We start from the raw sequence: 14,626 nt of genomic DNA on the forward strand, positions 1-14,626 counted from the left end.
AAATAACCAAAAAAAATATAAGTTAAGGTTAATGAGTTTCCAAGTGCCTCTGAACTCTAAGACAAAATTTGCAAAAGTGACTGTTCTTGTCGTAGACACACAATCATTTTTATACAGGCACATTCAAAGAGCAACAATACTGAACTAATCCCATAGGTTCTATAATATTTTGCTCAGTTAGATAGAAGGCATATCCATGACTACTTTACACACACTTGGGTTTGTATTTATCAATAGCCCATAAACTGCCTCCAAGAATCTGAACAGATTCATCTTAAGACATGAATAAAATTGACATAACAATTAAATCAAACATTTCTTTAGTCTTAAAACTTTGGAAAGGTTTGGCATAAGTGAGGAAATGCATAATAAACTGTTTTGAACTGGCTTAGATGTAACCTCCTCAAAGTGCAACACCCACTGGTTATAAGTACAAGCTGCTGGTGCCTCAAGTGGAAAACCTGACTGCTTAGTGTACTGGCAGCTACGTGCCTGTTCCTACGTATGTACACACACGCACATGTACACGCACGCACGAGTTGAGTGGATAAAGCGTGGTGGTAACCAATGCTGGAGCCCAGCACAGCAGCTTACAAGCCCGAAGTCAGAAGAGGTTCCTCTTTCCAGTCGACTTTAACATGTGTTGTCCGAACTGCAGACCGGAAAGAACCAATGTAGTATGTGAGGCAAAAACAAGCGTTGCTTATTCAAATCAGCAGGCAAAAACAAACAAACAATCAAAAAAATATGCCACCACAACACAACAGCTTTCCATTTCAGAATTCAGATGCAAGAGCAAAGGAAAAGATGTTTGGGGAGAGTCTTACTGCAGGTGCCTCAGGGTGAGGTTTTGATTCCTGAGGGGGGAGGCTGAAGTTGCCCTCACACTCACTGTTGCCACGGTAGCGGTGCGCAAACTTGCGCTTCAGCGCCTCGGCAATGAGGGTGGCGGCATCTGTGGGTTCGCTGGTCTTGGGTTTGGGGTGGCCCTCCTTGGGGCGACTGCAGAACACATCAAACACATTAGTGACTTACCACTCCACCCCAACAGCTTCCAGACAGGAAGCCATAGCAACCACTTTTGATTAACCAATAACCAATAACCTTAAATTAGATTTCAGGTGGAACATTTTAACTTTTTTGCTCTGTGAACGCAAGTACACCGGTGTTGGCTTCAGGTGCCTGCGCTGGACTCAGCACATGGCAGCTGCTTATGGAACTGACCACTTTAATCAGAGTGAGGAAACCTATATGTACTCTAACATGACTTAGTAATTCAGTTCTGGTGCACAAGTGGCCACTTTTTAAAAAACCATCAAAAAGCCAGTAGAGGATCACAGAATTACATTCTGATCAAACAAGACTGATCATTCCTGGGGACTGGAATTAGTAAAACCTTCACAAAACTACAAGGTGGCTGCTTTAAACGTTTTTTATCCCAACATTTTTATCCTGGGTAGCATTAGGTAAATTGGGAATGCCATCCTTTTAACAGCCGGCTTATACTACAGGCTTAAAACTAACAGAACAAATCAGATTTGAATTCAATTTCTGTGATAGCACAACAGGATTAGTATAGCAAGCAACACATCAAGATGTTTGTACACACTTCTTAATGGAGCGTAGCTTCACTTTGCCCATGTCCTTCAGCACGTCTAACATGCTGGGTATCTCTGGCTGCCTAGGCTCCGACTCCACTGTCTGCTGCCCAGCCTTCTTACAGCGCCTCTCCTTGATGATATCAATGGCTGAAACACTCCTTTGCAAGCTGGGGCCTGGAGGTGGAAGTGGAGGAGGTGGAGGAGGAGGTGGTGGTGGAGGAGGTGGTGGTGGTACAGGAAGGCTTCCTGGGGCTAGAGCTGAGGTCAAACCTGTTGTGTAGATGAGCATGGTTGCTCAGTGACGCACTGAAGGACATTCATAACTTATACATGCCAACAACAAGAGCAGCTATTAAACAAAGGGGCTAAGCTATGTGGTTTGTCCCAGAGAAAATAAAATGATCCGGCACAGAAGTGGCTTACGTGAGAAAAACACTGTAACTTTGTTGGCTGCGGGCACTCTTACCCGCAGACTGTGTGCTCAGCTCCTGGGTCTGGACGATCTGAGCGATCTGAGCTCGGAGCTTGGCTAGCTCGTTCTCCAGAATGCTGATCTTCTGGATGGCCTCGTCGTTGACAAGCGCCTGGCTCTGCGGGGCACCCACCACCCCATGCAAGCTGGGGAGGGAGCGCCGGCGCCTGAGGGGCTGCCAATGCTGGGAGCGGAACGCCAGCCCTGACTCCGCCTCCCACCTGGAGAGTGGGAGTGAACACCACGGTGAACATCACAAGGGGAGAGGAAGTTCACATATTTCACATAGACTCATTAAATCACATAGTTCATTGGTTTTACTTTATTTTAAAAACAAAAGCTTGCCTGTTTTTGCCAGATACATCACTCTCCTTGTGGTCGAGAAAACCTACATCGGCAAGCGATGCTACAAGGCCATTTTGTCCTCCCACAGTACCTGGGACACGGGGTGCAGCTCCAATGGTGAAAGAATTAAGCTAGATAGAGACGGTTACAGTTAGTAATCAGGCGAAATTTAAAACACGTAAACTGCTCAACAGGCTTCATGCAGAAAGAGCTCATCTAACCAATAAAAAGACTACACTTAAGCCTAGTTACAACAAAAGCAAAACAAGCCTTTTGTTAGAGTGCAAACAGTTTGCAGAAAAGCTAAAATCTAACATTAAGCCCAATTTATACCTCCTTATTGAGCTCAAAACAAAATTATTTCCCAAATGGCAGTTCCTTTTTGCACTTCAGAACCTTGTGAAGATTATCTGACTGAGATGAGTATTTTTACAGAGCGTTAGGGTCATTGCTGCATGTCCATGCAGAGGCTCTCAGTCTAGTCCTAAGAAACATCTGCATTGCACTTTAGTTTTCCTTGTTTGGTTCAACTTACAAATTCTTTATGAGCTCAATGAATAAGGTGCAAGGAATTTACTAAACAGTGCTATGTTGGCATCCCCTAGGTTAATGCCTACCAGTGACACTACTTTATAAATAATTTGTCAAATGTCTAAAACAAGCAATAGTTCAAAAAACAGTCATAGCTGTGCTTTCCAAGTATTTCAAGGTGACTCATGGTCAAAGTCAGGATTTACTCAGGAATGAACAGGCCGCTTTTTCTAAAAAAAAACAAAAAACAAAAACAACCTACCTAAACAACAGTTTCAAGTGCAGACATAAGTTGACCAGGGCCTCATTCACCAAAAACACTGAAATCTTATTATCTTGTGTTACTATGAATGTGCTTAAGGTACAATTGGAGACCTATATTCAAAGTGATACTAAATCCACCACCTTAGCACGATCTTTGTACAAACCTTTCAGGGAAATTCTGGCTTGATCATAAAGATCTTTTTTACACTTTGGCTTCATGGTATAACTGTTTTATTTTATTCTTTAAGATACAAACTCTTATTCACCAAGACTAATTACTTAGAACATTCAATTTGTTATGTCAAGTATTAATGGTTCACATTCTCTATGAATTAAAGAAGAACAATAAGATCCAGCACCTTGCTTTTGAAAACCCATTTCTGGGGCTGTTGCAATGTTCTGGAATTAACGACGCCAATTTAAGTAATGAAAATATTTAATTAACATTCCATACACAAAACCAACTTTTTTTCTTAAGCATTTAAGATATCCACCAAACTTCAAGCAACAAATATTTCAGACGGGCAACCGATAAACCAACCTAAAGCAGACAAGCTGCATTCCTTAGAGACAGGGCAGCTGGAAAGTGAGGAAAACAGAGGAGAAGAAGGCAGTGAGAAAACAAGGTGACAAAGTACAACTTTCATTTTTTGTTTAATAATAGGCAAGAGATTCTGCTAGGTGCCATTTTGTTTATAGTCAGCACAAATCATAAGACACAGAAACACGAGGAAGGCATACTGTTTCTGTGTTGATGCCATTGGTTAAATTAAAAAAAGAACACAGATAAAGGTTAAGGTAGCCAGACACTGAATAACAGTAGGAAATCTTAACAGTGTATCAAAAAAGAACCAAAGAATAGATACAATATAGATTCAGTACAGGTATACATGAGCATAAACACACAAGCATTAAGGATTACTTAATATCCTTGCCCAACAGTAAACCACACCATCTTGAGATTACAGGCAGCTACTAGTGAAGAATATGAACACCAGCAAACACTGGTTTGTTGTGAATAACAGTGCAGTTCTGCATTAAATTAGTTTCAGAATTGAACAGATTTTTCAGTAGGCTTTTTTTCTCCCCGATTAGCCATTTGGACAATTACAAAGCTGGATCTGGTGTGAGTTACCAATGGCCAACTAATAATATATATATATATATATATATATATATACACACACACACACACACACACACACACACACACACACACACACACATACACACACACTTTGTAAATAAACTGACCGTCACAGTATATACCTCAACACATTCAACGCCAGCCACTGCATGACAGTGAGAAGCCAATTTGAACCATACCTGAAAGTGGACACGAGGACAGGGGGCGAGAGGCAGGTTTGTGGCAATTCTTCTAACAATACTCCTAGATGACCCATAAAGCTTTGCTGATCCAAAAGCCTGGAGCATTTTCCAAATTCAGTTTTTTTTTTCCCCAGCAAAAAAAAGACATTGTAAACACTAAATTAACAGTCATTAGGTCATGCAGCACGAACAATGTACATAATCAACAATTAAATTAACCCACCAGGTCCATTTCTATTCTTGCATGATTCTTACTCATGTTCACACCTTGTCAATTAAAACTGTTTTGATACATTCTCCTATACGAAGTCATATTCACTCCAACAACCTGTGAAAACAATCTATGTGAGACAGCATTAGTTGACTTTGTGAGAAGTAACTGTTGCATGTTATATATGCCTAGCTAATCCATGAAAATTGATGTAGCTATCTGGCTATCCGACCATCTAAATTGGCTAATCTACAGTATTTAGTTTTTCTAAACTTGTCTTCTCGTGTCTTAGTACACCTGATTCAGAGAAGAGACTGGAGATCCTACTTCCAGCAAATGTTTTCAATAAAATACAAAGCTAAAAGCAGACTGAAATTAGAGGAGTTCACATCCATAAAACAGTCTGACACTGGTCGTTAGCTAGTTAGTCTCCTACGTTAGCTAGCTAGCAATGCGGCCCAGAAACAGATTACGCTGCCCACAGCTAGCAAGATACCTAAGCTAAGTTAGTTAACTGGATAAATTAAATGATCATATGTATCTGTATGGCATTCAAATTTGTTAACTTACTAATAAGATATTGTGTATGTTCTTCAAACTAATCGATCGGTAAAATATCAAACAGTATAGTACACTAAATTTAGTACCATCTATACCCGGCAAGGACGTTATTAATTAGATAGCTAGCTGTAACGTTGCTAACGAAACCGCATCTTTGCAGATCTTTGCATTGGCCGTGGCAATAGAAGAAACGGAACGATACAATAGCCAATAGGATTTGAAGACCTTCAAAACCGGGCTGTCATAGGTATTTTATGTTGACTATTGGTTCAAAAGAAGTGACGAACAGTTGAATGGACCAACCAAATTAATTTATTACTGTTATTACATCCTGATATTCTATAGGCAAATGTCCCAAGCAAGTATGCTCAATAAAGTTATTGTTACAACATAATAAACACCGTTCAGTATATAACTGATATTTAAATTTTTCCAAATGCTACTTTTGTTTTTACTCAAATCTTCTCTTGTTAATTAGCAATCCCTGTCCTGCCAGACATGTTGTCCAATCAGCGGTGATGAAGCCAGGAAGTCCTGAGTGTTTCATGGACGTGGAAGTAATCGCGTGAGCCCTTTCACGGCGACCGTGCTTGAGTTTAGTCATTGTCACATTTGTAGTTATGCGCATTTCTACTGTTTTCATTCAGCTACGTGATCACATAAACTCTAATAAACGACTGCTTGGCTCTGTTGAAGACGCGAGGACCGTCTAACGCGAGGTAACGCGTGTTAGCAATCGCGTTAGCCTGCTAGCTCGATAGTGAGTTAGTCTAAAAGCAACCTGCCTGGGCGTGTTTTGCTGCTAGCTAGCTGGCTATCTTAGCTATGCTAAGGTTATGCGTGACAACAGTGCCACAACAGAGTGGGCAAGGTTAATTGTCTAATTACTGACGAAGCATGTAAAATTATACTTTTAAAATGTTTAATGCTGCATACAGCGAAAGAAGGAGGCAGATGAACGTTGTCATGCTATGCTCTGCATTGTTTAGCGATAGCTAGCCAGTTAGCTAGCTAACTGAGGGTGTCAGTACTGGGAATAATTAATTAACGACCATATAGCTAGCTAATTGGATTACTACATCGCTGTGTAGCTTGGCCAGAGTCTAAGAAAACAAGCTAGCTAGTTGGCTCATACAGAGTAAATATTTAAATGACAATCCAAACCTTTTTGTGAATGCCAAAATCTTTTGGTTATTGTTAGCAGACGCCCAATCCGCAAGAGATCCTTATTTTAGTCATCGTTCGCTCCTGTAGATTCATTTTCTGTGCCTTTGATCAGTGGCTCTTAATACAAGTAATCACTTTTTTTGTTAGTTTCATACTCGTTCAGGTAGAATTTACTTATACTGTATTTATACATATGATCAGTACTTATATAATTTATTTTGTGAAAGAATGTAAATAAATACATTTCTTTCTTTTTTTTCCTGAAATTTAATTTCCCTTAGACAGACTCTCTTGTGTACATGGCACAAAGTGTGGTCACACCATGAGTGGGGAGCCAGATGCCTTGGCTGTGGTCAACCAGCTAAGGGACTTAGCTGCAGACCCCCTGAACAGGCGAGCTATTGTAGAAGATCAGGGATGCTTACCAGGTCTAATCCTCTTCCTTGACCACCACAACCCGCAAGTTGTTTACTCTGCTTTATTGGTGAGCACCTGTTAATTAACACTTAAGTCTGAATGTGCCCTGTCAGATGCATCAAATTCATGGTATCATATCGACATAGCTCAGAGTTCAGTGCCCTTCCACCTAGCAGGTTCCTGCGTCCTTTGTCCTGCGTTCTGCTGTCCCATGTTGTCAAAATAGCTCAGACATTCCAAGTGACTCTTGCTGAAGAGTGTACTTCTAGACGGCCTCAGACTGGGAACAGCTGCCGTCTGCTCTGTTCTCGTCAGCGAGGGGCATTGGTGTTATATCTGTGTTTGTAATTGGCACTAAATCTCTTCAGTGGTTCTAGTTATTGCTCTTGTGTACAGTGTCGCACACCACAGAAATACTGTGGCATGGTTTTATAGAAGAGATCTCATTGATGACTGGCTGCCAAAGTGTTAGAGTTGCAGGTTTTTTTTTTTTTCAACATTATACAGATTAGATAGTAAGTCGGTACTGTTTCATACATATTTATCCGCTGCTATATTATACCTTCAGGGTTCTAGATTTCTTTATTCTTAAAATGGGTTGTTGAAGGTGAACCAAGAAGGCCAGTAAAAATCCATTACTTCCTATTTGATTCAAAATGTTTTTTTAAGTGTTGACAATAGGCAGTAGATTCATTTTAATCTTATTGATTTATCTGCACAAAAAGGATCACGATAATGACATTTCACTACATTCTTCTATATTTCACTAAATTCTTCTGGTGTTTCCTGAATGGGAGAAAAACCTTTTCTAGTTCTTTCTGTTTAGAGTGTATATACTGAAACAGGTGTTCTGTGTTGAAAATGAGCAGGGCTGCAAGCTCTGTGGTGCATGTAAAATTGCTGTTCTTGAAAAGTTGGAAGAACCAGTTGGTGACTGACAAGTCATATTTCGTAAAATTCCAATTCAAGTCTGTTTCGTTTGTTTCTCATGACCATTGCCATGAATGACCATCCATTAGTCTTGACCAGAGTAAAGAGTGGTGAGTGCCCAGTCAGGTCAAATTTATCTCAAGGTTAACCAAATACACAGGAATGTCTGCGGCTGCCCTTTTGCCTGATATAGCTCAATTGTGATATGGTTGTAAAGTTTTACTTGTTTCTTTTAAACATTTTTATCTTATTTGCCCACTATTTACATAGCAATCTTGTCAATGTAATATGTAACAAAACATTCATTTGTAGTTAAATTCAAATTATTTTTAAAAAATTATTAATTCACTTTTAAACATTTTCTAAATGTTTTGGAGGTCCTTGAGTTTTCTAAATCATGCCGAGTCATTTATTTAGTTATTAGTTATTAGCCATGCAGTAAAACAAAATGACTGTAGGATTTAGAAAGCTGTGCGTCTGTCTCTTTGACCCCAGCACTGCGTGTGCATGTCCTTACAGGCGGTACGTTACCTGGCAGAATGCCGCGCCAACAGGGAGAAGCTGAAGGGCGTGTTGGGTATGATGCTGAGCTTGCAGACCGTCATGCAGAAGTGAGTCACCCTCCTCTTCTTCTCCTCTCTGCGCTTCGCACCAGCGGCCACACATGCCAGTGTTTCACTTTCTGCCCTTCAGTGGAAAGGCTGCCCCTGTTCCCTTTTAGTTTGAACCAAAACCGGGGGGGCGGGGGGGGGGGGGTGCGCTGGGCACAATTTGTCCACACAGGCAAGACAGCCATGTCATAATGTGTGGCACAGGCATCTTTAGCTGGTGGTAGCACATGGCTGCAGGCAGTGAGAGGACAACAGTTGGACATTTCGCTAGTGTAGTTTGACCTCAGTGCTCTAATTCTGTTCTAATTTTTAGTGGGTTTTGTTTTTGTGTATTGCTGGTCATCTGGCTAAAATAGTCCTTAGGTGTGCTTCCCTTACCCAAATGATTCCTGTCCAGGTAGCAGTGTGCCTGTCTTAGTGACCTGAATTTGTGTATAGATGTAATACTCTTCCCTATGCCCTGCACCCACGGGTGGGGTCAGGAAGCCCAGCATGAATAATGGCTCTGTAGAATGTACCCTGGTCTCAGGACACTTATGGCAGACCTGACCAATGATTTTCACACCTAATGATAAAGAGATTCCTTACTTCAATGCTAGATGTACCTGGGCCCAAAATAATATTAGGACCCAGAACAATATAAAAGTGTCAAATAGAAAGCTAAGAGGAAAATCCATATTCTGGGTGTACTAAACTTGATACTGTAACATATGATGTCATCTTATGAGTCAAGCGAGAACTCTTTCTGGGACCGCAGTCAGGGCAGCTCTTCTAATGAGACATTATTCATCTTATTCTAGGGAGCATATTTTCTTCCAGTCATGTTACTTATTTTTTTTCTTGTCCTTTTTTATAATTTGAAAACTGATTGACCTGGTAGTGGAGAGATTCAACTGTCTGGAATGTGTAACTGTGTTAAAGGTTAACATAGCTCTCTTAGGGTGACTGTCTTTAGCCATTAGAGAATGCACCCACTTTTGTTAATCTGGGTTGTCATCTCATGTCTGCTGGATCAGTGGCCTTTTCAGTGTGCATCTTCTAAAGAAATAATTTGAATTTATACTAAATGGCTATATGAATCTTTTTCTTCAGAACCTTTTGTGTGGTATTGTGAGATGGCTGTTTTAGGGCTCTCACATGAAGCTGTCTGTTCAATTTGTCCTGACCTCACACTCACTTACAGGGGCACGTCGCCAGGGGAGACCAAGCTGCTGGCGTCTGAGATCTATGAGATCCTTCAGAGTTCGGGTAGCAGCGAGGGCGAGCAGGCCCAGGCAGGTTCCACGTGCCGCCGCAAGGCCCAGTTCTTCCTGGGCTCCAGCAACAAGCGAGCCAAGACTGTAGTGCTGCAGATTGATGGCCTGGATGACACGGTGAGGACCCCGCCTCCCTCCCTCCCTCTCTCCCTCAAACCGGCAGCAGGGACAACTGCATCTGACCGCCCCTCCCTGGATGCTACCTCCTGTGGCTCCGCTCACCGCTGCCACTCTGAAGTAGTTTTTAATTTTGGGATGAGCTTCATTTTGTGACTCTGTGTGTGTGTGTGTGTGTGTGTGTGTGTGTGTGTGTGTGTCAGAGCCGGAGGAGTCTCTGTGAGGAGGCGTTACTGAAAATCCGTGGCGTCATCAGCTTTACCTTCCAGATGGCTGTGAAGAGGTGCGTGGTAAGGATCCGCTCCGACCTGAAGGCTGAGGTGAGCCCGTGCCCATTAACAAAAAAAAAAACCCTCTGTAAATGAGAGTAGTTTTATGCTGAAACCTGCTATGCTTCTACAGGCCCTGGGAACAGCCATAGCATCAACCAAAGTGATGAAAGCTCAACAGGTGGTTAAGAGCGAAGATGGTTCTGAGGTGAGCAAACACAGTGCCTTAGTCGGCAGCAGCAAAAAGTGCCCAAATGGGCCTCAAACAGACTGCTTTTTTAGAACTGACTATTCGATTTGCGGTATTAAACTGAAAGGCAGTGAAAGTACACTAATTAAGATAGTGATCAGAAGAAAGTCATCATCATTAAATCTGTTTTGGTGCCAGAATTTCTGTGCCTGTTCTGGTTAGGGTGGAGGCTGAGCCTTACACAAGCTGACCTTCAGCCAGTTGCAGGTGCCAGTCTGTCTTTGGAAGGTGTGGTCCTAAGACTTGTACAGTCCCCCTCCCCCTTACTAATAGGCTCTCTGGCCCCTGCATCATTCTGTAGTAGCAGACTTGGATACGCACGCGCACACACACACAATTTAACAGTCCCTGTGTGGTAATTATGAGCCATGTCCTCTCCAGTAGAACTGGAAGGGCATTCTTCACTTGCAGCTACGCAGTCATGACCTACAGTGGCCATCACCATAAGAGTGTGGCCACTGCTTTGTCTGTTTCCTCTGTCGAACAGCAGGGGGCATAATTGAATGCGTTATGTTCTTACTAGCCATGCTGCTTTTTAGTTAATGTAGAGTCTTGCGCAAAATAACATTTTGCAGATTTCAGATAAAAACATTAGTGGAGTTATTTAGTAGTTTAGTAGTTCTCTTAATCTGTAAGTAAAAAGATCACATGCTGCATTCAGAAGCTACTGCTTTCCTGAGTGGCCCACTGCTTGTTGCTGCTATGTGTCTAGATGATAGTCCCATTCCAGGAGGATTCGGACATGGTGGTGGAGCAGAACACGGACTTGCCGGACTACTTGCCCGAGGACGAGAGCCCATCTCATGAGCAGCACAAGGCTGTGTCACGCCTTGGCTCCATGCAGGACGGCATTGGCTGGCTGAGCACGGCCGCCAACTTCCTCTCCCGTTCCTTCTACTGGTGACCTGCGGGTGTACGCTGAACCTTACCCCACCCCAACCCTACACCAGTTCAGCCCAGTGTGCTGGGCCTCCTTGTGTAACTCGCAATAACCATCACCAATCTGCAAAATGGCAAGAACACTACTGCAGGCTGCTGTTTACAGTAACCGCAAAGTAAAGTCCTCCTAAACCTCACAAACATGACAAGAGACGTCAACCCACAGAGCAGCAAAGATGGACATCAGACGATGTGTCTCCTCTTGAGCTGCGCTTATGCTCACCCACCCTTTTGGTTCAGAAGCTTTTTTTTTTTTTCCCCTTGAGCAGTTTGCTCGGGTTTCTCCTCGTGGGTCCATGTCTGACACTAGACAGCTTTGAGTGGTCAGTATTGTATGGTGGTACTCTTGTTGGCCGTGAGGCTTGAGAGCATTTTCTTTTTTTCATGGACTTACCCTTTATTTCAGCTTTAGTGTGATTTTTAGAATCTTTACTCTCTTCTTGCCATTTATTTAATAATCCATTTTAATTTCATTTTAATCTGTTGGGACTTTATAAAGCATGCTGTAACCATTTAATGTCTTTTTCCCTATCCTCTTTGAGTCATTATTCTTTAGTGCATGTGCCTTTACAATGCAATTTGAGATTTATTTCTTGTTTTGAACTTTACATTCATATACCAAGGTTTAAAATCCCTTGGCAACAGTTATTTGCCCGAGTCTTTGTTAAAGCAGAGAGCTGATTAAGGGAAATTGGAGAACCACCAGCATTGACTGCTGTAGTGTATCATAAAGCAAGCCTGTGTAACCTAATAACCACTCTATGAGCAAGCCTGTGTAATCCTAATGACTTCCCTTTATGCATGCGGGAAAAGGGAGTTCACCACATGCTTTTTGCTTTGTTTGAAACACTAACCAGCTCTATTAAGGTGTGTGCCAAGCACAGTAGTAACCTCTCTAAAGCCTAATGTGTATAAAAAATACAAACCTAGTACCAATCACAAAAGAATTTGGATTTGAAAGATTTTGATAGGGAACTCTCCTTTATGGCTTTGATTTTTTTGATTTTTTATTTTCTTTGTTTTCCTTTGCTATTGCGTACACATGTTTTCCTACCTGGGATAACAGTTCTGGTCTTTGACAACTGGTATAGCTCTGATTATTTCATAAGATGGGCTTCATTCAGGGCCTTTCATAAACATGCAAATCTTGAATTCAAATGCCACCATCTTGCCATATGCATGGATAGTGCCCGCTATGTCTACATGGTAGCCACACCTTGAAAGCATCTATATTGATGCCTCTAGCCCACAGTGTTTTCTTTAAACATCCTGTGAATTCACCACATGTCTACACCATATACTCCAATTAGCATGAGAATGTGCACTCTATAGTCATTGTCTTCATTGGTGTTGTATCACTGCCTGGGTGAGTTCTGGTATTTGGCCAAACGAAAAACCCCATCTTATAATTTTAGTCAGAGCCTGGCTTTTCGGCAGCATAGCCCCATAGCAATTGGAAAGGTCTTACCAGTGTTCCCTATTTAAGTGATTTTACATTGAAATTATTACTTAATTGCCTGTAAAGGAATGGTCTGGCAAAAAAAAAAAAAAAAAAATTATTTACACAATTTTCTTCTTGGCCCAAATTAGTCCACCAGCGAAGACTGCTTTTGGTATCTGACGATTGCTTTAGTTTTGAACTGGATCTATAAATATAATGTAGCTAACAAGTAAAGAAAGTATGTCAGCAGAAATCTTCCCTGTAAATGAATACCCATATTGCCATATGCTTGCCTACATCATTTAGCTAAGTACTTTCACATTTAAAATCTTTGTAAAATTAAGACTTGCTTATGGCAGGACGGTTTGTAATTACTTCTGATCTTGCATCATGAATTGATAAATCTCCCACAATGAAGTGTTATTTTCTGGGAAATAGCTGAATGCGAAAGTCTTTGAGGTGTACAACACAGATTTTCTAGTGCTGCTGAATTGTACAAATATGGCTTTTGGCAATGAACCATGGATTTGCGAGAGTGCCTTTCAACAGGCTGTCCAGAATCTCCAGTGTGCAGTGATCACTTTTCACGTCCCTCTTACAAAAATGATTTTCAGCATGATGAGACACTAATCTGGTGTACCATCTTCATTTTTATGATGTATTGTGAATTCGGTCAGCTATACCCCTTTCCAAACCACATTGGCATGTGATATGAGTTATGACCTGGGCAGAGGTTTTTGTGATTTTATTGTGTCTAATTATGGAAAACATTCAATGGATACACTGACCTTGTAGTTACTGTGCAGAAGGAAGAAAGCAAATGTTGGCTACCAAGCGTGTTGGATTATCAGATAGATTTGAACTCAGGGTGGAAAGTTGTGTAAATTAGTATTTTTTGCTGAAGAATTCCAACAAAACAAAATAATTGTTAATTACAATATGGTCATTGAATTTTTATTTGTTTAAAAGTAATTATGTGAGTGAAATTAGTGTATGTTGATCACTATTCTTTGAGTGTCATACTTTTAAACAAAGTGAATGAGGTCAGCAACAGTATTATATTTAACTGCAACATTTTCTTACGCACAAGTTATGCGCTGACCATTTTTGTTACACCTCTGGTAGTGTTGTGCTTGATTTGGTTTAGACCATTGTTTAGATTCATCCCAGTGAAATGTTTTGCTCTGAGATTGGCAAATACCATGACATCAAGAAGGCTGTTGGAGAGTAGCAGTTTTAGCTGTTGTAGCTTATTATGTACAGTGTATATTTGCTATTTCAGATTGCAGGGAGTTGTTGCCTGTTCATAGTAAGGACTGTTATTAAATAGATTAAAGAAAGCATTGTTGCGTTTTGTTTTCGGGGTTGATCATGGCAATAGCATGGGTTTTAAACACTGCATAATTTTCTTTTTTTTTTATATATATATATATTTCTTTCACTTGAGAGGAAAAAAAAAAAGTTTAAACGTCAATCAAGTAGTGAAATGTATTTGTCTGCGATGCTTTGGGTTACCAGAGTGGATGCCACCACAGTGTCTGTTCAGTAGATTAGTGGAACCTGCAGCCTTTAGGCATGATTGCTGGTACACCCAGCTGGAGCTGCAGCCCCTGCACCGGGGCCCTGGGGCAGACATCTGCCCCATTGAAGCCAGCATCACCATCCTAACCAAGTTGGAGAGGACAGGAAATCTATTGTCCTTATCACGATGGCTGTGAACAGCCATGGGGCCCTCCCCACCCACACTGGCCCTGGTTACTGAGTGCACAGCCGAGTGAGAGGCCAGCTGTGAGCATGTGCAGGAGGCCGCAGTCACATCACTGGGCTTCGGCTGGTGAGTGCCAGGAACTGCAGTCAGGGCAGGCTGCGGACTACATCACTGCAATCTGCCTCGTGGCTTCCCACTGGAAAGCAA

At 41.6% G+C, this 14,626-nt stretch overlaps 2 protein-coding genes across 6 annotated transcripts in view; one reads left to right on the forward strand and one right to left on the reverse strand.

Annotated features, from left to right (window-relative positions):
• The window catches only part of mtfr1 (mitochondrial fission regulator 1), a 6,245-nt gene extending 754 nt beyond the window's left edge, over nucleotides 1–5,491 (reverse strand). The window contains exons 1-8 of one of the 3 annotated variants that reach the window (XM_035526703.2): nucleotides 5,324–5,491; nucleotides 4,766–4,870; nucleotides 4,540–4,638; nucleotides 2,419–2,549; nucleotides 2,068–2,294; nucleotides 1,610–1,871; nucleotides 828–1,002; nucleotides 1–652 (exon numbers count right to left, since the gene is read on the reverse strand). The exon at nucleotides 1–652 is cut by the window's left edge and continues 754 nt beyond it. In XM_035526703.2, the coding sequence (XP_035382596.1) occupies nucleotides 605–652; nucleotides 828–1,002; nucleotides 1,610–1,871; nucleotides 2,068–2,294; nucleotides 2,419–2,549; nucleotides 4,540–4,638; nucleotides 4,766–4,801 (978 nt within the window). In that variant the 5' untranslated portion in view covers nucleotides 4,802–4,870; nucleotides 5,324–5,491 and the 3' untranslated portion in view covers nucleotides 1–604. Of the gene's footprint in view, nucleotides 653–827; nucleotides 1,003–1,609; nucleotides 1,872–2,067; nucleotides 2,295–2,418; nucleotides 2,550–4,539; nucleotides 4,639–4,765; nucleotides 4,884–5,323 lie in introns of all 3 variants that reach the window. The other 2 variants (XM_027004475.3, XM_035526704.2) reach the window with 2 other exon arrangements.
• A 306-nt stretch (nucleotides 5,492–5,797) lies between these two features.
• On the forward strand, nucleotides 5,798–14,051 carry armc1 (armadillo repeat containing 1). 3 transcript variants are annotated; one of them, XM_081717371.1, is made up of 7 exons: nucleotides 5,798–6,033; nucleotides 6,767–6,965; nucleotides 8,324–8,439; nucleotides 9,623–9,812; nucleotides 10,016–10,132; nucleotides 10,215–10,289; nucleotides 11,044–14,051. In XM_081717371.1, exons 2-7 carry the CDS (start codon nucleotides 6,804–6,806, stop codon nucleotides 11,233–11,235), a joined length of 852 nt encoding a protein of 283 aa, XP_081573497.1. In that variant the 5' UTR covers nucleotides 5,798–6,033; nucleotides 6,767–6,803; the 3' UTR covers nucleotides 11,236–14,051. The 3 variants fall into 3 exon arrangements, with proteins under 3 accessions (XP_081573497.1, XP_081573494.1, XP_026860208.1); XM_081717368.1 differs by having other exon boundaries at nucleotides 5,804–6,033; nucleotides 6,763–6,965; XM_027004407.3 differs by having other exon boundaries at nucleotides 5,818–6,033; nucleotides 6,763–6,965; nucleotides 8,348–8,439.
• The last annotated feature ends 575 nt before the right edge of the window (nucleotides 14,052–14,626 follow it).

Source organism: Electrophorus electricus, chromosome 1, assembly GCF_041902795.1.
Source record: "Electrophorus electricus isolate QZ-2024a chromosome 1, ASM4190279v1, whole genome shotgun sequence".
Taxonomy (NCBI): Eukaryota; Metazoa; Chordata; class Actinopteri; order Gymnotiformes; family Gymnotidae; genus Electrophorus; species Electrophorus electricus.